At 42.2% G+C, this 27,959-nt stretch overlaps 2 protein-coding genes across 6 annotated transcripts in view; one reads left to right on the top strand and one right to left on the bottom strand.

Moving 5' to 3' along the window:
• The window catches only part of IDUA (iduronidase alpha-L-), a 42,777-nt gene extending 15,163 nt beyond the window's left edge, over positions 1–27,614 (bottom strand). The window contains exons 1-2 of one of the 2 annotated variants that reach the window (XM_027900961.1): positions 27,443–27,614; positions 24,148–24,288 (exon numbers count right to left, since the gene is read on the bottom strand). In XM_027900961.1, coding sequence (XP_027756762.1) covers positions 24,148–24,288; positions 27,443–27,579 — 278 coding nt within the window. In that variant the 5' untranslated portion in view covers positions 27,580–27,614. Of the gene's footprint in view, positions 1–25; positions 226–24,147; positions 24,289–27,442 lie in introns of those variants that run through there. The other variant, XM_027901046.1, reaches the window with a different exon arrangement.
• On the top strand, positions 4,193–20,310 carry SLC26A1 (solute carrier family 26 member 1). Of its 4 annotated transcripts, XM_027900839.1 has the most exons (5): positions 4,193–4,209; positions 5,112–5,215; positions 6,746–6,828; positions 14,897–15,545; positions 16,910–20,310. In XM_027900839.1, exons 4-5 carry the CDS (start codon positions 14,925–14,927, stop codon positions 18,428–18,430), a joined length of 2,142 nt encoding a protein of 713 aa, XP_027756640.1. In that variant the 5' UTR covers positions 4,193–4,209; positions 5,112–5,215; positions 6,746–6,828; positions 14,897–14,924; the 3' UTR covers positions 18,431–20,310. The 4 variants fall into 4 exon arrangements, with proteins under 4 accessions (XP_027756640.1, XP_027756392.1, XP_027756560.1 ...); XM_027900759.1 differs by lacking the exons at positions 4,193–4,209; positions 5,112–5,215; positions 6,746–6,828 and adding exons at positions 8,104–8,320; positions 14,403–14,470; XM_027900679.1 differs by lacking the exons at positions 4,193–4,209; positions 5,112–5,215; positions 6,746–6,828 and adding exons at positions 8,104–8,320; positions 14,203–14,470.
• Positions 27,615–27,959: the final 345 nt, after the last annotated feature.

Below are 27,959 nucleotides of genomic sequence, written 5' to 3'. Positions count from 1 at the left end.
AAAATAAATGTAACATAAGCCATACCCACTGTACCAGCTCCACGTATCCTGTATCAAAGCACACAGTTCTAGCCCCAGCAGGTCACACTCTTTTACCAAAGACCTAAAGCAGGCTTTTCCTCTTTTAAAGTATAACAGAAACGGTCATGACAGAAATGGTTATGTATGCAGCCACTGGTGGGCTTACAGTACCTGCCCAAATGGTGCCGCTGTAAAAGAAGCAAATAGCAGAAAGATATTTGCTTTAGTATCCATATAAGTATTTTAGAAATCACTGTTGAACTACAGAACGACCATCTGAAACCAGGGTTTTTTTGGTTTAGACAGATATTTAAAAAAAAAATCTTGACAGTCCTATTCCAAAGTTCAAAGACAAATACTTTCTTGCAAAAGCTAGCTATGCTCCCTCAGATCCATTAACTATTTCCAGCTGTACCCTGTGTTCTATTGAAATATTTGCTTACATGCACACTTACAGTCAGTGTGTGTAACAATGATTAACTCCACGGTCCTGTAAAAACTTAATAATGCCATTTAGATAATAGCAAAGGAAAAAGGGCCTTCCTGACTCCAGTCTAAGGTCTATAAACTACTGTGTGAAAATATATGGATAAATAAAACCTTCTTTCTGATATACGTACACTAAAGATCCCTGCACATCTGCATTTTTTCTACTCTATCAATTAAGTAAAACATTTAAATCAGAATGCCACTGCCAACCATGACTGGAGTGATGGTACATGAGATCTTAGCTTTTGTGTGTAGGCATGGAGGCACTTCTTACGTCCTTTGGCTGATCTGTCATTTTGTATGAGTATTTTCTGCCTTGCAAGTGGACCAGACAGTATTAATAAAATCAATAAAACCTGACTCATAGGATTGACACTTCCTCAGATTTTGATCTTATCCTTACCCATATTACACTTCTGATGTGAGATCAATGGGTTTTTTATAACACATGCAGTATTGCTAGAATTTCCTTGCCACACAGTGGCTGGAAGCCGTGCTGGCTGTCACACTTGGGGCACAGACTGGCTCAACCATCAGGCTGTTACCGGGAGCGATCTAAAGGTAACTTTAGAACACCAAAGACCAGACCAAAACTGTTAGAGGCACGTGACAAGGTAAATCCCTGACCCAGGATAAATTCACTTGACATTGCCAAAGTTGTTTAAATGGTGTGACTCTCGGGGATGTCCTGTGCAGGGCTAAGAGTTGGACTCAATGATCCTTGTGGGTCTCTCCCAACTCAGCACATTCTGTAACCTGCTGGTGCACCATCACATACCAATGATAGGGCCTTTGGTTGCAAGCTCACAGTCTTTTTTTTGCCTGCTCCTCTTCCAACCTCTCTGTCCTCATGACATGGTTTCTAGACACCACTGTCTTCATTTACAAACACTTGTAAACACTTACGTACTCGTAATTTCATTTGAGTGCTTGTCAGACCGGGATTGTTCATTGTTTGCTGTTTGGCTTTTTGGATGTGAACCAGCAAACACTGTCCTGACTGTGCCTGGCTTTCAGCTGTTCCCCATATGGGATTTTTCTGGGACACTTGCCAGATGGACCTTCTTCATCATCAGTCATTACAAACAACAACACTAAAGTACATTTATTGTCATCTTGGCACCAATGCCCTCACAAGCACCAGGCCTGGGGTTGCTAAACTTCAGATACTTCTGCCTGCTGCTGAGGTGTCTTCCAAGTCCTTGTCATGGTCTCAGTTCCAGACCCATTTGTATGTGCTGCGTCTTGGGAGCAACAATGATGCTGTGAATATGAGAAGCAGTGATGAGTACAGAGGGCTGACCACTGGTTGTCACAAAATCTTGTTCTCTCTTCCTTGGAAAGGCTTGCCTTGTGGGCAATCCTTGCTGAATCAAAGGCTATAGGCCCATGTTAACAGCTTTTCACTGCTTCCTGTTACTGCAGAAAGGTTCTTCCAGCAGTTTCTTTTCAGGGGCATAGTTTGCTATGCCCAACTGTTGTAAGTTAATCATATTGTGCTTCTTATGCATGCCACTTTCAGCCTACTCCCATTCACAAACTTAATTTGTTGGGAGGGCAGGCGTAAGCTAGCTTTAGCTGTCATGACATGTCACCCTCCACGACAGCCTGACTTGCTCCAGTTAGCACACTGTGGATAATACTTCTTAGACTACAGCTATAGCTCCTCTCCTGTGCCCAGCATCTGCTGCTTCTCTTCTGCCCTGGGTTCATCCTGCCAGGGGTACAGTTGCATGCCCTGGAAGACACGTGCACACAAAGACATTGAACCAAATATCTTATCTGCAGAGAAGTGAGCAAGAAAAACACAGGCAGGGAGTGTTTCCATTCCAGGTGATCCTCAGTCAAGTACTGAATCTCTGATAACATGTCAGGCTAACTTTATATTATACCTTTATTATAATGTACCGAAGAAAATTTCCTGGGATTGAAGCCTGTCGTTTACCCCTGTCAGTAGGTCACAGCCTGTTTAGGAACTCAAAGGTAACATGTAGTGTTACCATCAACAGAGCTGTTCTGTTGAAGACAGCCTAGGATTGAAATGTCCAGGAAGGACCTATATACTGGAGCAGTACCTTTCTCATCCTGACAATCTCACTCAGCTGGTGTGGTCTCCTTTTTGAATTTCTGGTGAACACAAGTTACCATGCACATCAAAAGCTAACATAATCTAGCCTGCTTGCACCGATGTTTGAAAACAGCCTCTCTTCTGGTAGACAGGCCATAGTGCTTGGCTAACACCACTCCCATGGCAGTAGAGACTGCTTACATCCTCTTTTGGGAGCTTCTGCTTGGAAAGATTGTTCGCTTAGTTGCAAATGCAGCCAAGAAGTAGAGACAGAAAACTGGTAGAAGGTGTTGGCAGGGGAGAGGTGCAAGGGGCACCTGCAGAGTAAGTGAAATTTTTCAGCAGGCTATTGGCAAAACCTCAGACTTGGAAGGTGGACTCCATGAGGGAGACGCTTAAAAAAGTGGCTTCAAAAAGACCCTGCTCCACAGAAGGTTTTCTGCGTTACAGTCTTAGAGTAGTGAAAGTGCAGCCTAAGATGCTACCCTGCTATGGCGTCTGAGATAGTGATCTTATGACATACCACTGTTCATTCAACAGAGATGCTTAGACCACCTTTGTCTGCCCTTGTAAGGCGGTTCCTGTAAACATACACTCTCTTGTCCACGGTGTCCAAGTCCAGGATGTGGGCCAATGGCAACACAGTCACTGTTCTTCTGTTGAGCGTAAAATATGCATGATAACTTAATTCCACCTCTCAAGACTAAATGAAGTGAAAACAGTTCTTGCAGTAAGTGAGGAGCATCCCTGGATACAGCTTCCCAAGGATCTGCTTACCACCTTTCCAGAATCCATGATGCCAAACTCCAGAACAGGCACAAGTGGAGCTGCAGAGGGGCTCCAAAGCCAAGATGCTCACTGGAAACAAGCAATAATAAACTTCCCAAATGTTCCCACAAAAATAATAATCTACGTCAGTTCAAATTCTTGCTTCTCTTACGTTCTCCAGAAGGAACTGTCTTCAGAAGTACCCATCTCATTTTTCAGCCAGGAGAACAGGCTGTTGAACGGACAGGGAAGCAGTCATAAGCACCTACAAGATGAAGGTCAAAACCTCTGGACAGAAAATGTCAGCAAGTTTATTTTTTCCAAGACGGCAACTTGTTGCCCTCCGAGTATCTCTTACAATACAAAAGGATCCTGCCTCCTTGGGGTTTTTTTTGCAACTAAGAGTAATGAATGAAGCCAGTTTAAAGTCCATGCTGTTACAAAGACTCTGTTTGCTCCAAACCCACTAATTGTCTACATAAGCTTCTTGTTCTGCTGAGTACTTAAAAAACCTCTGGACCTTAAGAGCAGATCCTAGGGGACAGTGAGCACCACGGAAATGAGACATCAGAGCATATGGAGGGCAGAATAGCCCTAACTAGCATTCACCTTTCAAGAGGCTGAATTCTCAGCAGTTCTCGACAGGTTTCCTCAATGTCAACCAAAAATCCTACTTATCTGGTATTTCAGGTTTAAGTACAAGATCATTAATAAATAACTAAGTAATCAGTAAGCTCCTGGGTTATTAATAAACAACACTTCTCCCTTTTGAATTGAGTGGAAACTAACAATACAGTACACATTCACACTAGAGCTGCTTCTGCCATGTTCTTGCCCAACTTGCTCTTGCTTCCTATGATCAGGTAAAGTAAATCAGCTCCTGTCCGTGAAATCCCCACGTCCCAAAATAACCACGATCACTTGATCTTCTGCAGTCCGATGAAGACTGACTCTTCCTCCCTGGTGGTCCCCAGGCAAAACATATCCCGTGCTTTTTACACATGCTTTGCTGACCATACACCTAATTCAGAGTCTTTTTCAAAGGTCAAAGACCACCTACCGCACTCACAACTGAAGAACTTCTGTGTTCATTCATTAGCTGTAATGTTTTCCTGCATTTGCTCCTCAGCTATAACATCTGTGTAAGGGGGGACTGAAAATCTGCCTGCCTTACAATTATGGCACAGCTTCTGCATGGAAGTGCAACACCGAAGACTTCGGTCTGTGCTAGCTCACACCACGCATAATTCACTCACCCTACAACGTGAATGAGTCAGCCCAGCAGCAACGGGAGGATGCATTGCAAAACCACACGGCCAGGCAGCATCCAGCCCTTGCTGATGTCACAGCTTGTCACAGTTAATCCATCCACACACCCAGTCAGTGCGGTACATGCGCAAAAAGCAGGACGGGTGCGAATCTTTGTTGTTTAGGAACGAGCTGGCTTCGAAAATGGAGAATGCATCATCTGTTATTTGCTGGAAATCACTGCCTCTTCTACAGGCCAGCCAGGAGGCTGCGCATTCAGCTGAATCTTCCTATTTTTTTAAAAACATAAAAATAGAATTGACTTTGATTTACGCAGCATCTTAATAAGCTTCTTTCCTCTTTGAAATCAGCATTATTCGAGCTTCACCTTGCAAAGCAACTCACAAAATCCTTGCTGTGATCTGGCTAAAATTCACAGGCACAGAAGTGCGAGCAAACAATGGATGTTTTCAAGCCGATGCTAATCACGGCCTGTCATTTTCCATTTCTTACCCAGCCTGCTTTTGTGAGCATAGTCCTTCTTTCAGCAATGAGCGTGCTGTGTGTGGGGGGAAGAGAGAGAGAGAGGCAGACAAAGCACCAACAGCTTCCTGTGCTGAGGTGAGTTAGCCTCGGAAAATATGGTTAGACTGTTGCATCTCTTCTCCCCCCACACCCTCCTCCTCCTTTAAAACCAAGTCAAGATGTAAAACGGGAAACAGGCTATAGAGGCAATTTATGCAAAAGCATAAGCTATTTTAGTATCTGGCCTCTCTAGACATGTGAGCATGGCCAGTCAGATCAGCTAGGCATGGACAATTCAGAGTGTTGCGAGACCCTGTGATCCCTTGTTGAAATGTTATGTTTGCATTCTTTTGCAAAGGGAACTAATAAATAATGGTAAGATGAATCTAGAAGCAGAAAATGCTTTTTGGTTGCTTCTTCACTATAAATTTAAAGGCTCTGCAAGTGACTTAAAGAAAGGTTCAGTCATGGTCTGTGAGTTGGGCTGCTAGAGGACACCTTTCTGATGAAATCTGATGTATGAAAACGAGCCTGCAGTATAAACTTCGCTACAAGTAAAACATTCATTGTAGTTTTATGCCGTCCTTGATGACAGAACTGCAAACAATGTCATCTATACGCAAAAGTTTTGAATAGAAGGGGCAGGGTAACTAAATCCATAAATAAGACTGAAGGGTGACCTTTCAGATGCACAAGGAAGATAAATTATGACCAAATACTAACACTAGCTTGCTCCAAGCACATAACTCCTTTTGGCACTGCCTGAGAAAGCAGGCAGTGGACTTCTCTTTCCAAGCAGCAGCAGAACTGTTCTCTGTACACACGCAGCATTCTAATTCAAGCACACAGACTACTACTGCACCTTCAGCAGTGAGCCTCCATGGTACATACCTGACTTACTACTTTCATTTCACAGTTCTGTTATAATCACTCCTTCATGTTCACATCTTTGTTAACAGAGACTATCCTTGCTACATTAAATTTGCCTCTGAGATTTACAAATACCAGTAGCAATGTTCATACTCATCATCATGCAGGCTTCGATTCCACAGTTCTGGCTGTTTAGGGATGAAACAACTGGCAGTCTTGTTTATGAGGCAGAAAAGCTCAGACATTTTACAATCAATGTCAGTTGATGGTATGTAAAGTCTTCCTAAATGTAAGATTTATTAGCCAAGCCTCCTTCACTATTTATTTTAATAAAAATCCTTTTTCAAAGGACTTAATTAACAATCATGGACAACTGAGTGTAAGGGCAGTTCCACACACCGCCTGCCCTGATCTCGTCTAACCCACTGGAGCAATTTTTCAGCTACCTGAAGTAAGTATTCAAAATCCATGAAACTTGAAAGATAAGTCAGCACTGCACTCCTGTCTGAGGTCCACATAGTACAAGTTTTATTAAAGCCAAACAGTAGGGATGAGTAAGAAGTCAAAGACTACCAGTAGCTTCTGTAATCTAATAATTTAAAGTTTATGTTTTACCTGTGATTACCCACGACAAGACAAAGATTTCCCCAGTACTACTATTTATTTATGTTATCTCACTGTAAACACCATTGGACTGATAACCAGTTGGGAAGACCCAAACTGTATCATGACACAACTTCTAATCTGCTCTTCTAGAAAGCTGTGCTCCTGAGGTACTGTGCTACTGAGTGCTGAGAGAAAAACTGCTGTGGAACTACTGCAGCTACTCTGTGCCTTCGGTAAGTGCTAATCCATTGGTTCTGTGTTTGTAGAGATGAGGGATGACAGAGGGATGCATAGTGAAGGAGATTTTATTTACTCAGTCTCGAATACATAAATGCGCACTGAACTTTCCAGATCTCAGAGTTTCGCCTGCAGCAGAGACTACTTAAGATTTTTTCATTAAAACAAAAAAACAAAACATGTCTTTCCCTACATATACGTCATATCAAGCTGTACAGGACACTTGCCAGAGCTAGAGAAGGAATGTTGGGTGGAGCGCATATGGGATTTGAAAAGACTGGATGATTACTTTCAGTGTGCCCCGCTTTCTTATTAAATAGCAGCCAAATTAATGCTTTTTAAAAGCACACACCTGGTCACTATGACATCAAGGTACATTACAGACAAATTGAGGTTTGAGGGCATTTTAAATAATGCAGGCAATAGGGTTAAGATTTTGAATTCACGGAATTTATGAACTCCAGACACGTGCACAGAAGGAAGAACAAGGCCATTATATTTGGACTATGCACTTTTGAAGATTTGATGTTACTGGTCGTGGCCCGCAAACAAACAATTTTAACTACAATTTTATGGTTCTAAGATTAACCTTCCCTGTGTGACTAATTTAGCATTTTTTTTAAAGAACATACTTAGGTTACTAGATATGAGTTGTATGTAGTAATGTCATGAATTTTTCTGAAATAATCTAAAATCCTCAATTTCGTCAACAAAGTCAAATACATTTTATCTAACATTTCTTTCATAAATACCTCTGTTTGATTTTGCTTTTAACCTTTTGCAGTTCTTAACCCAGTCAAGATCGTGTGTCTGTTCATAAGGATAGATAGTAAGTCACACAAAGGAAAATCATCTGCAAACTCACAATTACCTGTCACAAGAATGAACAGAAAGTCAGTCTTTGTCCTGTGATCTGCCTACATTTCACAGTCTCTGGTTTACACAGAAGCAACAGATCTTGTGATCTGAATGCGCTGACATGTAGGAATGGAACTCTGACCTCCAGCAGTCCCATCCTATGCACTGAGCAGGACAGTACTTATTACAGCCTGCAAAGGGCATAAATCCCAAGCAAGACTGAAGTTCTCTTCATACACCTTGAAAATGTAAAACCAAAAGCTAATGCCACATGAGGATGCATAAACCAGATCAAATCTCAGACGACAAGCAGCTTCAAAGGTCAGAGATGTGTCAGCCTGAACTCAGCATAATTTTCGGATCAGTGTTAGTTAATTAATAATCTTATGCATTATTTAAACTCAAATCCTCAGCTAGTGCTACATATATATACAAGTTTACAGAGCGATACAAGTGACAACACACTACCAAGCAGCAAGCTCAAGATTCCATAACCACCCATTCTTACCTTGAGGAGTGTTTAGCTAATAATTATCCTTTATGCAAATAGAGCAAGGCCTGACTGAAGACTTTCATTCATTCCAATGCACAAAAACAGAGCTGATACATTCCTGTCAAAAAGCCATCCAGGTAAGAGATTTGTCTCCCTTCCCACACCTCTGAACCCAGGTTTATATGTTCTTTGCCTGTTTTCAAAGGTGTGAAACTGCCTCTCTTCACTTATTTTGCACACTGGTGTTGTTTTTTTGGTCATTACATTCTTGTTCATAAATATTGCTTGTAAGGTAGATACTGGGAAAAGTTTGTAAAATATGCAGTCTGAAAATAGTACGGCAGTTATCTTTCCTGCAACCCTGGTCTAAGAGTTCAAGACCAGTCATTTGTCTCGTTTTTATTTATATTTAAGAGGCTTACTTGTTTCTCAAAAGATTAAAAGTGGGAATTTTCTTAGCGATTAAGTATGAAAGAGGGTTTCCAAAATATTGTCCTTATTGCATGCAGTAAACCTAAGATGCCAGTGAAGGCAACAGGAATAAACATGAGAATGGTGTATCAATTTGGTGTTCTCTACAACACATTAATATGGCTAAACAATGTCCAGTAAAACCACAGGGAACAAAACAGAGCTTAGTGTTTAACTTTGCGAACAATGACCAAGATCTTGAAAAGCCATCTTGAAAGACTTATTTAAAAAAAAACAAAAACAAAAAAACAGACTTTCTCTTTGGAACAGCTGCCTTTCCAAAAGCAAGAAGTCTGATTTTTAGGAATGTTTTTTGATTCCTCAGAAAGTGCCCTTTTAGTGGTCATGTCCTAGGACTCTCCAGAAGAATAATGCTGTCTTGCCCTCAAGTGCATGTCAATATTTTGACCAGCATGTTTTGGAATCCTTGAACAAAACAAGTCTCTGGAGAACCAGTGAAACTACTTGATCATTTATTTGGCAAGGTATGATCATTCCCAAAGATTATCTGATGGGCCAGCCTTAACAACAGGTGCTGGCTGACTGTGTGAGTTCCACTGTAGCCTGATTGTCAGCTGAGGGATTATTACATGTCAGTGGCTGCGATCTTACTGGTACACTGAACTGAGAATCCTTGGGAAAGGAAGAATTGAATCTCAGTTGCTGGTGAATGCAAGCATTTTAAAAAAAAAAAAAGCCTAATTTGCCTGACAAATCCCAGACCAATTTCTAATTGGAAATAAAAGTTAGGAATTGGAGGCTTTTAATTGGAAACACACAAATGTGAAAGATCATTTGACTCTCAGAATAAATCTCCCCTTAGTACAGCAATTTTAATTTGTAGGGTTGTTCTGGTTTTCCTAACTTGTCAAGACCACTAAGCTGTAATGCTTTTTCCTCTTTCACTTTTGGATTAGTATAACAGTGTTTTGTTTTAGCCCTTGATCACTTATAAAACTTAAAGGTTATGCTGACATTTCTAAGGAGTCCTGCAGAACAAAAACAGATTAATAAATCAAAGCAGTAGGTGCTCAAGAAGTATTGCATTATACTATATGCAACTCAGGGGATTTTTTTTTTCAGACTAGTTAGGTCCCACAAGCTAAATGTCCTCCCTACATCTGTTCAAATATGTCCAGAGCACCAATTGCTGGCTCAGGTTTTTATGCCACCATAAAGGATCAGAGTGCACTGGGGCAGAGTTTCCAGGTACCTTCCTCTGAAAAAAAATCTGTTTTGCAGGCACAACACAGCCCTGTATATTGAATCTATGCACCACAAGTGCAGCTAACCAGGGATTTTCTTCAAAGTTTTGTCAACGCTCAAAACTAGAAAAGTAAGGTAATAAAAGCCATTAGGAGACCAAGAAAGGTTTCTTATAGACAGAAGATGTTTCTGATAAGAAAGATGAGTGACATGAACAGTTTAACTCAGCAGCTACAAGTGTTTCCAAGCAAACATTTAAGTAAACTGATGTCTCTTATGTTTTTTCTGTAATTTATGCAACAAAAATACAAATAAACTTCAGCTTATAAATACAAAACCTGCTCTAACCACATTAGTTTGAAGCTAATTTTTCACAGTTCAAACATGAAGGAAACTGTAAGCATCACTTGCGTTAAACTCTTTAAAGGACTTTATCCTAACTAACACTTGAAATCACTGCTTTAGCAAGAGTGAGCAATTCTAGTATAGAGTTGTGATACTGTGTGACTACTGTCCCAAATACAGAATTTAGATCTCCTTAGCATAAAGAGTCAGGCTCATCCTGGCTTAGTTTATTCCCTCTTGGGCTTTCTAGAGGTACAACTTCGGATTTTCTGGTGGACAAACAGGCTGGGGAGACAAAAGGATGCAAAAGAATAAAGTTTTTTGGGGCTGTGCTGTTTCACAAAGAACAACTCTTCCAGTCAGAACAGTTATATATATACCAGCGGAATTTGCTGGCCAAAGAATCTGCAAAGAGAAATCCCACAGAACATACTGTGATGGATGTCTCTTCCTCTGCAGAGAGATTTGGTCAGGTCACTGGCACAGTGAAAAGACAGGCAGAAAGGTGGGACTAAGGCCAGCTGGAAAGCTGGCAGTTTATTTGGGTGGAATTGTTCTTTGCTTTGTTTCTCTTCTTCACAAGATGAACTGGGCCACTGCATTTAACCCGAAAGAATGAGTGGTTAAGACAGTGGTTCTGCTCAATTGTTTTTGCTCATATGGTCAAGGGAAACTTGAAAAAAAAACTTAACTGTGAAGATTCCAAACATCAAAATACAATTAAAAATAACCAATACTATTTTTGTTGTGGCTGTATGGATGTTATACATGTACATGAATGTGCGCACAAGTAAACTTTCACTTGCTTTGAGCAGTCCAGGATGTTCTGAAACCAAAATCACAGGCAATGAGCTGATATGTTCTATGTTTATGCTGCTTCATCTGCACATCCTTGCTAAGAAGAGCTCTTTCAGCAAGCGAGGGAAAGACTTCACTTGAATAAAATGCAAACATCACATTCTGCGAAGCTCTGGAGGGGGAGAGGGAGACTGAAATAGAGGCTGACCCTTTCTTATGAACCACTCAGTACAGTCTAAGCTGAAAATGGGTCAATTTGGTGAACCAGTAAAGGAATCCCCTAGGGTTCCTGCATATCGTTCAGGTATTACCACTTTGGAAGGCTAGTGTTGTATCTCTGCTAAAATCAGAATGCTGGAGTTTACTCAAGTGCGCAGGAGCAGACCGATCTCCTCTCCATCATTCTGTCTTTGGAGATGGCAGAAATACTGGAAGCTCCAAGCTCTGATAAGCTGCACAAATGCACAGGGGACAGTACCCAGCTAAGGTGGAGTCTCATTTCCTTTAGGTGAAGCAACCAAGTTATTACTGAGCTACAGGCATCACAGCCCTGGGTTACACAGCAGGAAGATGTGTTGCTGATAACAGTGTCCTTTCCATAATTTGGTGTGACTTCACTATGTTCTAAAAGCAATGAGGAAACTTCAAATATTAACTGTTTCTGGAAGCCAATCTGGTTTTAGGGCTGAGTGTTTTACAGCTATGGTGTTCATTTGGCATGTAATCTTAAAGTATATGTAGCAGAATAAACAGTTACTTACAGGAAGGAAAGCCTTATTTTCAGGAGAAAAAAGAATTTAAGAAAATGGCCTCTTGTCAGCCTGAAGGCAGAAGATACACATTTTATTGCAGTAGGTTTCGGGTTTGGGTTTTTTCTTTTGGTTAGTGGCGTTTTGCCAAAAGATACTACAAGTAGCAGTATAACTAAGGCAGTATAGCTAAGATATATTCCTAAATTAATCATTCATAAACAACATCTCTTAATAGATTTCCAAAGAAATTATATTCTGATAATCTTATGTATTAAAAAATCACTATCTTCCCTTAGGAAGCTGCAGAAACAACGCATATGTGTGAATTTCAATGGGGTTTTTTTGTAAATATCAAATTACCCCCAGGTAAATCGAATGAGTTCAGAGGGAGGCAGACGGAAACCGTACAATTAAATATGCGAGCCTAGTGTAGAGAAGCTGATGCAATCTTTTTTATGCAGCCTATAAAAAGCACTCATTGGATATTGAACTGCCCACTAGCTTTTAAGTTTGTAGAGCAAGGAAGGGCACAGTACTTATTTCTTGGCTCTCTGACTTCACTTGGCTGTAAGAAGTGAATGGCATTTGAATAAGGACTTGCTGTCCTCACACACAAGCCTCTCATTCTCCAAACTAATTTAGGTAAGACAGGAAGTATTGGGGGTTTTGCATCTTAAAAATTAGTGTCTTTATCACGCTTGCTAGCATTCTGTATTTGGTAAGTTTTATTCATATGCTCCTAAGTTCTTCTTTTGCTGTTGCAATTTCTTTTATCTTTTCTCTCACATTTGCATTCTAACAAAGACTAGATCCAACCTATTTCCTGTCCAGGCAGGACAGGAATATGCTAGGATATGTGATAGCATAACCATGCAGTACATTAGATAGACCCCAATGTAATTCCAAGCAAACTTGGAATTGATAAAAAATAGATTTTGATCTTTATAAATAATTACACTGAATTGTAATTAATGTTCCCTCATGATCGAAATAAACCTTACTTGCAAACGCAAAGAAATGTATACAACGGCAGCTAGAAATGGTTTTATGTAATTGGGACAGACAGAAATCTACTGTTTTTTCAAAACATATCTAAACTACTTTTCAACTTGGACACTCAGTCCATAGGTCTCTAACAAGAGAGTTTTACTGAATTATAAATTTTCTGCCTTTTACTGAATTATAAATCACTTGTCTCTAACACCTAAACATCCTGCTTCAAGTTGTGATTAAATTTTGCATGGCCTCATAAATCACACTGTATCATTTACAATAACACCTGGGAACTTGTTTAAGATTTCTGCACTAGTTATAGATAATTATCTTCCTGTTATTTTTAATTTCTAAGTAGGATAGACAAAAGGCTTTCTAATACACCACTCTCTATTTGGACTGCTCAGGATCAAAATCTTACAAGTTGTTGGCAATCCATTCTTTTGCTAATCAATTATCCTTCCAGTTGGACTCATAAACCCTTTGTTTTTTCTCACCTTTGAATTCTACACTTTACCTGGGTGATACCAAACATTAACAAATCAAAATACTCTTCTTAACAACAACAAAACCATATGAAATTTACACAGAGAATGATGTCTTCTGTCACTAGAGTCTAAACTTACTATTATCTGTAAAAGTCATTAAAATATACCAACAGAGTACCATGCCAGTGAGTGTACTTCAAGTTTTAGGAAACTGATGGATATGGCTTCTGTCTCTAGACACTGAAAGAGAAAAGAAACAGCTTTTCCTTGTAAGCTTTGACATTATTGCAGTGTCACTCCTGGCACCAGAAAAGCTCTGCTGCGGAGATCCTGTCTGTTTAAGACAGTGGGAGAGGCTGGGCGTGGAGAAGGTCTGCTTTTCTAGAGATTCTGGATACTGTTGTACTAGAACATACGATCTGCATCCAGGTCAACGAGCCACTCCTTATCTCACTACTCATACAGGGTCATCCACTCTTGGAAGATGCCTCTTTCTTTCCACTGCAAACCAGAGGATAAGATTTGCCACCTGGCATAGTCTGTTTGACATTTTCCTCCTGTCTGCTCCTATTTTTACTTTTTTATCTGTGCAAGTTAGAGCACTTGCATCTTCTGCCTCTCAGTCATGTCCCCAACCTAGCCCCAAAATTATTTATGATCCACTAAGCTAATTTCAACCTAATTTGACAATTGAGTAAACATGCAGAGGTTGAGTTTAGAGAAAATAGTTCTGTCCATCGAGGCAAGAGACACCAAAAGTACCTCCATCTGGGAAATGCAGATATTCCTAGTCATTGTGTATTAGAAAACTAACATGCAGGAGAACTACAGGAAACACTGCCTTTCTTGCTCTGCTGTACACAGAATTATTTGTTACACCTTATTTCCAGAGAGCAAAACCAGGGTAACTATGTGTTTAAACCTGAAAACACTAACATGCAGCACTCGGTAACACAACAATAACAGATTCCATCATGATGCATGGTCCATATGTTGCCAAAGTGATTTTTGTGAGGAGATGCTGAGTAACAGAAACTGCACTTGGAACCAATCTACAGTTCAACAAGCTGGTGTTAAGTAGCAACTACAAAGAGTCCATCAATGGCTTGCGTACAAATTTTTGCACAAGACTAAACTGTTGCTCTCCCAAAAACTCTGCTTTACAGGTTCTACTGGCAACATTTTTCTCCTGTGCATTGACAACAGCTGCAGTAACAGATCAATAATACCACATGTGAGTTACAAATCAGTGACTATGAGATGCATTCACTATTAGAAAGACTATAACCTACCTCACTAGCACGTTTATTTCACACCATAAAGTGCTACCTCTGTTCACAGAGATCTTTATGATGGAACATTTGAAAGAGATGATGGAAATCTTTGTTAAACTAAGAAATTACTAATTTAAACCCATTTTTTCCTCAGTAAAACAAACTGGATTAAATTGAATGTACTCTTTAATATCTGCAAGAAAGGACTCAATCTGCAGATTTATATCTTAGTGTTATATGCCACTGTAGCCCTATGATAGTGTGCTTCTTGGGATGAGGCTTCCTTAGAAGCAGAGTCAGGTGACAAACTTTTAGCATTAAAGCATCTGTGCTAAAAAAAAACCTTCATGAATTCCAACCTAACAGATGTTTTCTTCACATGGCAGGAACACATAAGTGAAGTAAACTGGGACAATGGAAAGACAACTTGAGGCTACCAGAACGGAAAACAGCACCTCTTCCTTCTTTATCATGGAAAGAAAGACACATGTGAAGATTAAGAGGAAAGAAGTCATGCTAGCTAAGCTGAGAAAGAGCTGCTCCTGTACCCCACAGAAGCTGAAGAACTTTGTTATGGATTTCTTCCCTGTTTTACGATGGCTTCCCAAGTACCGGTGCAAAGAGTACATTTGGGGGGATATTATGTCTGGGTTAGTGATTGGGATCATTTTGGTGCCTCAAGCTATCGCATACTCACTGCTGGCTGGTCTGAAGCCCATTTACAGTCTTTACACATCATTCTTCGCCAACATCATCTATTTCCTAATGGGCACATCCCGTCACGTATCCGTTGGCATTTTCAGCTTGATAAGCTTAATGGTAGGACAAGTTGTGGACCGAGAACTTCTCTTGGCTGGGTTTGACTTGAATGATGATGCCCCACCAGCCTTGGGTGATGGCTCTCAGCAGAATGACAGTCTGTCCAACACAACTGCCTTCAACCTTACAATTGCGGGGATAAATGCTGAGTGCGGGAAAGAATGCTACGCTATCGGCATCGCTACAGCCTTGACATTTGTGGCTGGAGTGTATCAGGTAAGTGGCTGCTGCCATCCAGAGGCAAGGTATGAGGTTCCTAAGGCTTCTTTGTATGACCTAAGCTTTGGCTTGACCCTCTTTCAGTGAGAGATTCAGTACCAGTTCACTTGAATGTAGGTGTGCCTTGGACTGTTTTCTACAGGAAGCCTAACTGTAGGTAACTCAGAGAAAGCATGAGACAGGTATTTTTTCTTAGCTGCTAGCAAGCACAAATAAAACAAGAGTCTTCTGCAAGACCATTAACACTGTTTTGATACTCTACCGCTTCTCGGTCTCGTTGCTTTCATGGGACCAGGTTTCCCACTACAGATCTTACCATGAGGGAAATTCCCAGGTAACTGTGTACTTCAACAATGAGGAAGTAATTCTGTTTCCCTCGATATTTTAATAAAGGCCCAGACATACTCATTCTGCAGGTTCAGACCGTGTGACTCAGTGTTTTGCTAGGGGGTGCTACGTTCTACCAAACTGCTGTCCAAAGATAATTCAAAAGCAGAAAGGACAAGAGGAGAAATAGATTTACTAGCCTGCTTTTCAGACAGTGGCTATGCTGGACTCCTTGAGATTTGCAAACATGCTGCCCACCACAAGGATATCAAGAGAACACAGAAGGAATCATCAGGAACACACTTAACCTATTAATTGTTTATATATATATGAATTAAGAAAGAACTAGCTATCTTCCGGTTTACTAAGATATTTCAGATCACATTTATGAGCAAAAAAATGCCCTTGTGAAGCTGTATTTTCAAAGGCATCTAAGGAAGGAGAAGGAATTAGTTAGGGACAGTATCCTGAGCTATGGGAAAGTCTGTGAGCACTTCTGTCACCTCTGACCTTACGCACACCACAGAGGCTGTCTCTGCTCCACTCTCCCTTCTGTTCACCAGCCTAAAATTAAAAGCTATTTAATACAACACCTAAAGTAGAGATATTACCTCTTGTCATTCAAATTCTGTTTACATTGCAAAGGTTGTACATTTTAACTTTAATCACTTTGAGACAGAAAAAGAGAAAATTGGCTTTGGTATAACAGAAGCATTTTGGATCCACTACTCTTTTGCATGAGAAATAAAATTTAGACAAGCCACTTCAGCAGAGTCACCTCACACCAGTGTTTGATTGACCCTGTCTCAAACTCCTCATTCACCTCTTGGGTTTGTAGGGTCCCACAACAGTAAAGGGAATCACATGTTTCAAAAGCAGACTGGAAACAACAAAGGATAATTCTGTTTTCAGATTGAAATAGCCAAATGCTATCAGCCAAATGCTATCAGCTAGTTCTCTCCCATCTGTGCCTAATTATTTGCGGCAACCATTACAGCTCACGTATTTTTTTTTCTTTTTCTGTGTTTCCTCAGGTTCTAATGGGGATCTTTCGTCTGGGTTTTGTATCTATGTACCTATCTGAGTCGGTACTAGACGGCTTTGCAACCGGTGCTTCCTTAACCATTTTAACAGCTCAAGTGAAATATCTGATTGGAATAAAAATTCCACGCAGCCAAGGGCATGGGATGCTTGTTATTACCTGGATTAACATTTTCCGGAACATTTCTCAGGCCAACCTTTGTGATGTCATCACAAGTGCCATTTGTATCGTGGTGCTGGTCACTGCGAAGGAACTGGGAGATCGGTATAAGCATAAACTGAAATTTCCTCTTCCCACAGAGCTGGTAGTTATTGTTGTGGCAACACTGGTGTCACACTACGGGAAGTTAAATGAAATCTATGCATCCAGTGTCTCTGGAGCCATTCCAACAGGATTTATTCCTCCAGAGGTGCCACAGTTCAACCTAATGCTCCGAGTCGCTGTGGATGCTTTGCCTCTTGCCCTGGTCAGTTTTGTCTTCACTGTATCCCTTTCCGAAATGTTTGCAAAGAAATATGCTTACACCATCCGAGCCAATCAGGAGATGTTCGCTGTGGGGTTCTGCAACATCATTCCTTCTTTCTTCCACTCTTTTGCAACCAGCGCAGCTCTGGCAAAAACCCTCGTCAAAACGTCTACAGGCTGCCAGACTCAAGTCTCTGGAGTAATCAGTGCAATGGTGGTTCTGCTGGTGCTGCTCTTCCTGGCACCTCTCTTCTACTCCTTGCAGAAGTGTGTCCTGGCTTGTATCATTATTGTCAGCCTCCGAGGAGCCCTGAGGAAGTTCAGAGATGTGCCAGCACGGTACCACGTGAATAAGGTGGACACACTTGTTTGGGTCATTACCATGTCTGCCTCTGCCTTGGTCAGCACAGAAATAGGGTTGTTGGTTGGTATTGTTTTCTCTATGTTATGCATTGTTGTTCGGACACAGCGGCCACGGACAGCCCTGCTTGGTCAGATCCCAGACACGGGCTTTTATGAGGATGACTTCGAATATGAAAATCTCTCTACTGTTCCAAAGGTCAAAATATTTCGTTTTGAGGCTCCACTTTACTATGCAAATAAAAACTACTTCCTAAAGTCTCTGTACAGATTGACCAACTTAGATCCTAACCTAGAAGCTGCTAGAAGGAAGAAATATGAGAAGAAGGAAAAGCAGCATCTGCAGAAGGGAAACCACAGAACTGCTAATGGACTGGGCATTGGAGAAACCACTTTGCAACTAGTTCCTAAGCAAATTGATTTTCAAACCCTTGTTGTAGATTGCTCATCCATCTCATTTCTGGACACCACTGGAGTTAATACTCTAAAGGAAATCCTGAAAGACTATAAGAACTTAAACATTTCTGTTCTCCTGGCTTGCTGCAATCCCTCAGTGATAGACTCTCTGAAAAGAGGAGGTTACTTTGGAAGAGATTTTGGAAGCATGCAGGAAATGCTGTTCTACAGTATACATAATGCTGTGCTGTTTGCAAAGGACCAAAAGCTTCCAGCAGACTGCTCAGTTTAACCTTGTGTCTTCCCTGACAATTCACCACAAAAGCAACAGATGCAGTGGGGCAATTTGCAACAGGTAAATTATTAGACACACTCTTGGCTATGTACAAGCCATTCTCCCCTGAAGAGCTCCACTATTTGTCAGATGCCATGTAGAACAGCCACTGAGGATGCAGTCCAGGACAAGCATGGAACAGGTTAGATTATCACCTGCACCTTCACTTCAAAATGTAGGTGATGTGCAGTAAGGCAGTTTGGGATTGGCTTGTCCCTTGTACCATGATCATTTTTGATACAGCATGTATGTCATGAGACTGTTGTGCTCTGCTCATGGTCAGCCCAGTGTCACCTGGATCTCCCAGGGTTAATGACTGGTTTGTGTTAAAAAGAGGGCTAAGCCATTCCCATGAAAGTGCATCAATCCAGCATCCTGGACACATAATGGTTTAAATTCTGGCTTGCAAAGCCCTGCCCCTTCCATCATTCCAGGTGTGCTCCTAAACAACTCCCCCTGTTTGCACACAAATAAAATGTATAAAATATTGTGGAATGTAGCTTGCCTCTCCTCCTCAATTACATAGGCTCAATAACATAACCTGCCAGAGGAGAAGAAATCACGATTCATCACAGGTTCCTCTCAAAAATTCCAAAAATTGCTGCTGGAGTCACCTGTTATATTGGCTTAAATCTGTCATAATTAGTTACTGAAGGCTGTGATATCCCTAATGATGCCAGAAGAAACATGATTGATGCAAGATTTTGTAACTAGTAAGAGAAGATAAACTGGATTAGGAGAAACAAATGGCTTTAACTGCCAGTCACACAACTACCCACGTAGCTGTACCACCATCCTGTAAAAATAAGTTGCCTCTGGTGGGTAGATGCAACTCCAATTCAGGGATACATAAGGATCATCAAACATAAAAACCTCAGAACCATGATGCAGTACATCACCTTCTTCCTACAAATGCCTGCCTGGGTTCAAAGAAAAACAGGAGCAAATAGGGTAGGGTGGGAAGGTAAACCTGTGAGTTGCCTACAAGGGGATTGATAGGTCAGTCAGAACTGCCTGGCTGGTCTTCTCTGATGCAATGCTAACGAAGTATTACAAGTAACATACTTGGGCCAAGTAAAGGGAGCAATGCTTTGTAACTTGTGATCCTCGTACGTTGGAAAAATTCCACCACTGTTTGTACATACTACAGATGCGGTGGGGTTTTGTTTGCTTTGGTTTTCTTTCTCTTATTGTATTAATCTTGGATTTGAGGTCCACTAGACCATGTTTTCCAGGTCTAGTCACTTTCTGTAATAATTTACGTTAACTGCTGTTCATCGTGCTTTATATGTCATATGATATTCCCAGTGTCACTTGTGTTGTTATATATCCATATTCTTTTTTTTTTTACAAATAAGCATAGTTTTGGATTTTGATTGTAACAGAGTTAGTGTTCAGTGTTCTGGCTCATGGCATAGGCAGAATATCCTCTGCTCAAGTTTATAATTAATCACCTGCACAAAAGGTAGCAAAGCTGCTCTGTCTCTCTCATTTATCATGGCTGGTTCATACAGCACCAAGCACAGAAGGAAATTGTATCAGAGCTGTGCCTCGAACAGTTAGCAGACTCTAGAAACAGAGTCCATGCAGAAGCTCTAGAAACAGAGCTTCCATGTAGGCAGAAGCCGTTTCTTTGCTGTGACATTAAAAAAAACCCAAAACAACCAGAAGTCAGGTCAACACAACATGTGACTTGCTTGTTTCAACTTTTTAGGTCTCCGAAAGAAAGAACACTCAAACTGAGGCTCTCCAGGTGCCCCAGGCCCTGTCTGGCTCTCAAGAACAAATATTTTGTTAAAGGAAAAGTAGTGCATTATCAAAAGATAAAAAAGAAATTCCCCCCAAAATAAAACTGCCTTCACAAGGATTGAAAATCGCACAGTATCAGTTGATTCAATACTGACACTTCCACGAACTCGTTATAAAAGTGTATCAGCTGCACACTGTTAATAAGGTCAGAGCAGTAAAACCTGTCAGAAATGTCACAAGATTAAAGAATCGATAATTGGCAGCATTTTCCTGTCACAAACCAATTCCCTTACATTATTATTCGAATAGCTGACTTGGTATGCCTAGCTTTTCTGTTCTAAAAGGAAATGAGCAGAGTCCTAAGAGAAAATATTGCTTTGGGTCTGTGTAACCATTCTTTGATCAGGAAATACCTCTTTTAAGGTCCTGCTTGCAGCAAGCATGAGGAGTTAATACCACACAGACACTCTTAGGCTGCTGTGCCAAAACAAGCTGCCCTTGGAAGTCAAATAAAACATCCTAGCAATCCAGACATTCTTTAGCTTCATGGATCAATCTACCAATCCAGAACATAAAGAAAAAAATGTTAAAAAATACCCTTAACTCAAGATTAATCTCATTTTAAAAGAGGAAAAAAAAAAGGGATTCTAATGGAAGGTGCATCCTTACAACAGTCTCCAGAGAAAAATGAAGAGAGGCTGAGAAAACTGAGAGTCAGAAGTCTCTTTTTCATCATATTTATTGTAGGAATGGTACCAAAGGATACCTAAGCTAAGCAACTTGGCTACACATAAGAGAGAGTAAGCTTCAGGACTTTTACTACAAAGAAACTACTGATCAGAAGAAACCATAAGAACAATTTTCTGGTTTGGTTTTACTGGCAGAACTGGCTCACAATCAGGCTGTGTTGGACAATGTCAAACACAGCAGGGAAACAATTTCAGTGCTGTGCTGCAGGCATGCTGTGAATTATTTCTAAGGAGTATGTAAAAGTTAACTAAAAAAGCAAACCTTTTTCTAGCACATTTATGTTTGCTATACTGTGTTATACCAAGGTTAAGGACATGAAGACTGAAAATTAACAAAAACTGCTGATTCTCTTCTCTCCTCATCTACCAGAGATTAAGTATGGTGACTTGGAGAGGGGATGGGGATGGTCTTGTAATTCCAACTATGTTAATACTAATACTCTTGAAATAAAGATTGTTATATGCCTTTTAGGAAATGTTATATGCTTCATATAGAATGACTGTATTTTTGTTCACTGTGATGCCTTGCGATTTATCATGTATCATGTATGAAACAGATTTTAGTACTGCTACATAAGAATGGAAAAGGTTTCCTAATAATGGACTGTGTGTGTCCCTTGGAGCTGGGCAAAGAGTTGGGAATCTTCAGCTCAAACTGTCCTGTTGACTAGTGCAGCGTGGCAAGAATGTGTGGTTTAGGCGTCAAAATAGTTCTGTTTATTGGCACTGGTAACTAACAACCTGGGAATTGTCCAGTCACCCTTGGGTTCCCCAACAATCATCAATAATTCTATGTCACAAAACCAAGAGACAAACATGTGCTTTTGGCTGGAAAATAAAACTAGCAGTTCTTTGAAAATGGTTTGCCTTGTATCCTTTCACAGGCAGTGAAACAACGAGCTAACTCAGAATAAAGAAAAAGTTAAAGAGGTGGGCTTCCTGTGCTAGAAAATGGTTAAAATAAAGGGATGCACTTGGCTTTGGGGGATTAAAAGACATAATGAGAAAGACCACTAGAGAAGTGAGAAGGGGAAGGTGACAGTCTTTTATTTGAGCACATCTGCTTCCTGGGAGAAACATTTATGAAACCTTTTGATGATGGCACAACTGTGAGGAAAAGCAAAGCCTCTGTCTGTTAGGATTCCACAGAAGTGGTATCTCTTGGTCCTCTGTTTTCTCTAAGTGTTCCTCTTCAGTCAAGTGCCCATTTTCACATTCCATGAAGTCTTCTCTACTCACTGACCCCATAACATAAGACAGTTCTGCTGTGGGAGGTTTCTCACTCAAAACCTCTTTACGTCCTTCTGGAAACCACCGGTTCAAGAAGAAAACTGCACATGCACAAAATTCGGCGTCAGGACTGAACTTCTCCTTCTCAGACTTGCATTCCTGCCTGTTGCTTTTTTCAGTTCCAAGGTTTGTCTGCATGCTCCATGTTATCGCCCTTTCCAAATCACTGCTGACGCTCAGACCACTGGTTGTACTTCCACAACTCAAACGTCTCCTTGTCTTTGACAAATGCACTTTTTTTTTTTTTTTTTTTTTCAAAATGAAGAGTTTTAAGCCTGGTTCTTAAAATGGTAGCAAAGTTTCTAATTACCACATGTAAGGCTGGGCTAAATATCGAGGATAGTGGGTTAGAATCCTACCCTCGAGGCACTACAGCTTTGCTGGGGACTTCCTGATTGACTGCTAAGTTTCCATGCTCCTAGAATATTAATTGTGTCAAGGATTTGAAAGACTCGGTGCCTCAGTCCCTAAAACAGCTCAGCAGAGTCCATGACAGATACATTCCTTTCCCTCATTTGGAAAGCCCAATTCAACACATGGCACAGATAAGATAGGCCATCAGGAGGAATTCTGAGCTCCGACTGTAAATGTGGCTACTTTCTTTTCACAGGTACTCACAGATTTTTCCCAAGTCAGATGGTTACAGAAATCTGAAAGACCCAAGCCATCTCTCAGGAGAAACTTTCTGAGATCTAAGACAAGGACCCCAGAAGTGGTGAGCAGTGGTAGTTGTCCTTGCCACTGGATCACTGCAAGAGTACAAATCACACAGTCCAGTAAGAGAGGGAGACACAGCAGGGGAAAGGGTGGAAACTTCCTGGAAACTTCCACAGGGAAAGATGAGAGCGAAGAGCTCTGTTACATGCTATATTCACAGATGGGCTAACATACAGGGGCCATCCTAGGCTACAGATACAATACTTACCTGTGTGCAGGGCTTCTCATCACCTTCCCAAAAATCTAAAAATGAAAGCACACCCCAGTACCAAGGAAGAAAACTTCTGTCCCTAATGCGCACTTTGAAACATGCTACTCTTTTGCTCATGTGCCATTTCCACAGACTGAGCTCTCCCTCCCCTTGTTGCTTCCCAACAATGATAAATTCCCATCGTCCTGCATCTGGGACAGCACATGCAAAAGTAATGTGGATTGTAAACACGTTCAGCTCAGCAACAGTCTGAGCCAGGCAAAAAACTTTAAGAGCTATTACAATTTTTGATGGGGTTTTATGTTTTGTCTTCCCTCACAGACCAATCACCCCTACTCTAGGTATCTGTATTTGGTTATTTCCACCGGGCACATTGGCATGAGTGCATTTAAACTGAGATGAAATGGGACTTGAAAGGCAACGAATTCCAATGCTGTCCTCCCAAAGTCTGACATGTATTTCCCTAGAACTGGAAATGCTGTTTGTATGTGAGTCCTTTTGGAAGAGGGAATTAACTGGTATTACACCAATTCACCACTTTAGTTGTCACTACCTGTGAGCGCACAGGTGGGTTCAGGATGCAAAAAGTAACTTCCAATTTAGGTAGAAGGAAGACAGAAATTATAGTAAAACAGTGGTAGTTTTCATTTGGACCTCTCAGTAAATCAGGCTTGTATCAATCTTTGTGGGACTTCTTTTGTTGTATCATGTCTCCTAAATTGAAGGACTAAAAAGTAAGCCACCTTTCTAGTCCCTCAGCTTCTCAACAGAAGCTCCTTCTTTCTCAATCTCATAAAACCTCAAAATAATTCCCATCCATTGGAACACAACTGAATTCCAAGGAAGCACAGATATGCCCAGATATTGCAATTAGACAAAGACAAATATCAAAGTGAGCATCCGCTGGGCCTTTAAATGTGTCACGTTTTCCTAGACTTTGACTTGAGATGTTTGCTTACCTAAGAGCAACTAATTCCAGTAACCAGTGAATTCGAACTTGTTCAATGCCACCATGCGGAACAGAGGAAATGTAGGCCAGGTTCAGCTCTTGGTCTTTGCTCAGGTCAAACAGGTCAGCACGGCTGTGAGGTAAAGGAGGGCTTCAGGAGAAGAGGGACAGAAAAGAAACAACACATTGCAACATTAAATAACAGCGCCACCGGGTATGCAAAGATGCCTCCGCTAAGTCCCTGCACCAACTGCGAGATCCCACTCAGCATGAGGAGCACCGTTCAACATGAGGTGAAAGCAAAACGGAGTTGCAGGTTATTTGGGGCTAACTGGCTATACATGGGGTTTGCCAAAGTGGAACACAGCTTGGGGTGTATTTCACTGATACCCTCACAGGAAAGAGTTGCAGGCAGTCATTACTGCACAGACAGCAACCTCAGGCAGCAGTGGCCCTAGGAAACCATACAGGGGCATTCGCCCTGTTTCTGAGTAACTAATGGTAAAGGAGCTCAGCGTCTCTTAGGGTTGGGAATGGAAGTCAGATTTGCTGAGGTCTGTAGTATGGAAAATATGGGCTTGACCTTCCTGATGAAGTTCATGCAATGACATCAATTTGTGCTCTGCTGTGGAAGCTACACTTGTTAGAAGCAGAATTAGACACTCAGAGCCTTCACATTCTTCAGCCATGTTCAGCTCAGCCCTAAGCGTAAGGAAGCACAGGGATATGTGGCTTGAGGTTCCCATGCTTGGCACTGCAAGCAGTTTAACAGGCTCACAGCTATACAGCCACAATGTAATGTGACTTTGGTGTCTACTTATTCCATTGAAATCAACGCCACACTGCAGCAAATTTCTGTTGTCCCTATCTCCACCGCTACACAGTTGCAAGATGGAGTCCTCAACCCCGCCCTCCACAAGTCAGAAACTCAGAATGTTCTAGGTTTGGGCATCCTCGGGGACTTTCATTAAGCCTCCTGGGAATGTGTACATTCTGAGTGGTTAAGCATTTGTATTACAGGAAGGATAAAACAGCACTGCCCCTAAGGCTTGCTAAAATACTTCCACATGTTTTCACACCGCAGTAAGAGATCACTTGTGCTCTAATTGCACACTGTATACTATCTGTTTAAGTCAAAAACCAGTCTAGTTTATGCTTTTCTGTCTCCTATAATGTGTGGACTAGACTTGTGACAACCGTTAACTGTGCTGGGAGGAGTCACACTGTCATTCTTTCCTGCTCTGTACCTCTCCACACATTCACCCCACCACCAACGTCTGTGGAATGAACCTGCTCCTGCATAACCAAGCTGTGCAGGAAGGGAGAAAAGCCTGACCCCACCTGGACAAGAACCTGACACAACTGAGATACTGCCTACCTATTAGCACATCTCCTGCATCCTCATCTGAAAGTGCAAGTCTTGACACACAACACATCCCCTTAATAGTGCTTAATACAAATCAGCCAGTATATGTGAGCCCCCTTCTGCAATTTCACCAGCATAAAAGGCACTTAAAAACCATCTCCATAAGATTGCTTCAAGTCACACAAGTGAGACTGAGAAGTTACTGGCTCCACTCTTACTAAAAATGTATCAGCCACTTGGGTACTTTTAATTGTTCCAGTGGATGACGACAATGTTACTGTCGTCAGATTCTGAAGCAGTGCTTTACTATTACTCTGAAATTCAAACCGTCTTCAGTTCAACAGTGGCAACATCAGAAAGCTGAGACATAGAGCATCCACATATTTTTTCTTAGTCCACACTGAATAAACACTATGAAATTCACACTCTGCTAGAGAGAAATCTAGCAGAATCCACAATGAGACACAACAGAGAGCTGATAGAATAGTGGATTTTGTTAGTGGTGATATCAGTATCTGTCCTTTCCTGTTCTAAGTGCAAAGTGTCCATCCAAGAGAACCTCAAGCCTTGCTCCCAGGCTTTATCAGCTGCTGATCCACAGCTGTGCCCTTGCCCAACTGTCTGAAACTGTGATACAGAAAAGAAGCTTTAACAGCTGGAACTCAGTTGTGCCACAGTGTGAGCTTTCAAGGGAGCTTGAGAAATACCACTGTTGGCCAAGTGTTATAACTGAATAGCTGCTGACCCATGGAGAGCCTCTGCTGCTGCTCCTCTGCCTTTCCCTCACATGCCTTTCACGTTTGCAGCTTTCCAAAGGTTTTCACACAATTAAGACCATGGGTGTTTCATAGGCTGCAGTTCGAATGGGCTAAACATACTATTTTTAAGGCAGATTTTCATTAACGTTTCCTAACATTTCAAGCAAAAATTAAAACAAAAAAAAAATGAAACAACAAAAGAAAAAAAGGAAAAACCAGAAAGCTCAAACATTTTTCTTAATCAGAGTGTATTTTAGGTCCTGTTCTGTTTTCCCAACAACATGGAAAATAAAAACAAAAAAAATGTTGCAAGTTTTGACTTAGGGTATCTCTACACTCTATACAAGAAAAAAAAAATGGATGCAAATTCCTTTTTCCAAAGCACATGCTGCTGATTCCATCCCTACTGCAACTCTTTTCCATACAAGTGTTATTTAATCCACTGTCTGCCTAAACTGAGGAGGTCATAATCCATTTAGAGTCAGACAGAAGCGTGGCACTGGAATGCACCATCTCTTGCTTTCAAGCCTGCTAGAAGCCTCACAAAACTTAAAGGTTCAACCCCAAGCAAGACTGGGCATTCTCCAAGAATCAAAGCATCAGCAGGATACAGGGCAGTGCAGATCAGATTTTTTTCATGGTCCCAGCCATCCCCCTGTCTTAGGTCAACCGGACTCACCGGCCGCATCAGGAGGATGGTGCATGCGGAAAGTGTTTGTCAAGAGGAACAAACTCCTAGAACTGTCAGCCTTTTGTCTGATACTCCCAGAACTATCAGAAGCTTTGCCTGGGCCTATTTAGAGGCCGTGGCAATGGAAACACTGAAAAGTAAAAGGGAATGAGTTCAGAGCACCAACATCTGTGCTGTGCTGGGGGAAGAGGAGGGACTTCGCGTTCTCGAGGGGGCAACGAAGCAACTCGGCGAGGGAATGTCGCCCGGGCCTACTTTTTGGCCAGCTCACGTTAATTTGGCCACATCCCACATCCTGCTCTACACCGGTGGAGCTGGAGCAGCAGAAGCCGAGCAGCAAGGGGCAGCAAGCTCGGGAGAGCCTCGGTTCCTCCAGGAAGGCAGAGCCTGCACGTCCTGGGGGATCGAAAAGGCGGGAGGCAGCCGAGGCGAGAGAGAGAGAGAGAGAGAGAGGGGGGAGGGCGGCCGGGGCCAGGCCGTGCGCGCTTACCAGAAGCCAGTGCTCCTCCAAAAGTGCCGCAGGGGCCGCTCGGCCCGCCGGGCATCCACGTACACCTCGTACGCCGGGGAGCCCGCGCCCAGCGGCACCAGCAGCAGCCACAGCAGCGGCCCCAGCAGCGGCCCCATGGCGGCGGGACGGCGGCGGGGCCCGGAGCCCCGCGGCCTCGCTGCTGCTCGCCGCCGCGCCGGCGCCGCCGCCCGCCGGGGCCCTCCCGCCCGGAGGACGCCGCGGGGCGGGCGGGCTTTGGGGGCTGCGCTTCCCCCGCGCCCCACGCGAGGGCAGCTGACACCGCCGGCACAGCCCCCGCGAAGGGCGGCGTGCCGGAACGGCCTCCCCTCCCTCCTTCCCTCCCTCCCTCCCCGGAACAGCCCGTGGGCGGGATGCGCAGTCTGTCAGCTGCTCCCGCCCGAGCGCGTTTGTTGGTCTCGGGACGGAGGAGAGGAGTGCGCGGCCCCGGCACTGAGAGCCAGACCGCCTCCTGGGCTGCATCCAAAGCAGGGCGAGG

The sequence above is a fragment of the Empidonax traillii genome, unplaced genomic scaffold (assembly GCF_003031625.1).
Source record: "Empidonax traillii isolate 1590-97213 ecotype Southwest subspecies unplaced genomic scaffold, ASM303162v1 scaffold2:size4533513, whole genome shotgun sequence".
NCBI classification, from domain to species: domain Eukaryota; kingdom Metazoa; phylum Chordata; class Aves; order Passeriformes; family Tyrannidae; genus Empidonax; species Empidonax traillii.
The sequence above is the reverse complement of the archived record's forward strand: the minus strand, read 5'-3'. Positions and strand labels throughout refer to the sequence as shown.

What these genes read in the sequence shown, in the direction of transcription:
- SLC26A1 (XM_027900839.1), top strand. Translation starts at nt 14,925, where the DNA reads ATGGAAAGACAACTTGAGGCTACCAGAACGGAAAACAGCACCTCTTCC. An exon ending in TTGTGGCTGGAGTGTATCAG is followed by an intron (nt 15,546 to 16,909) that starts GTAAGTGGCTGC and finishes GTGTTTCCTCAG; the next exon opens with GTTCTAATGGGGATCTTTCG.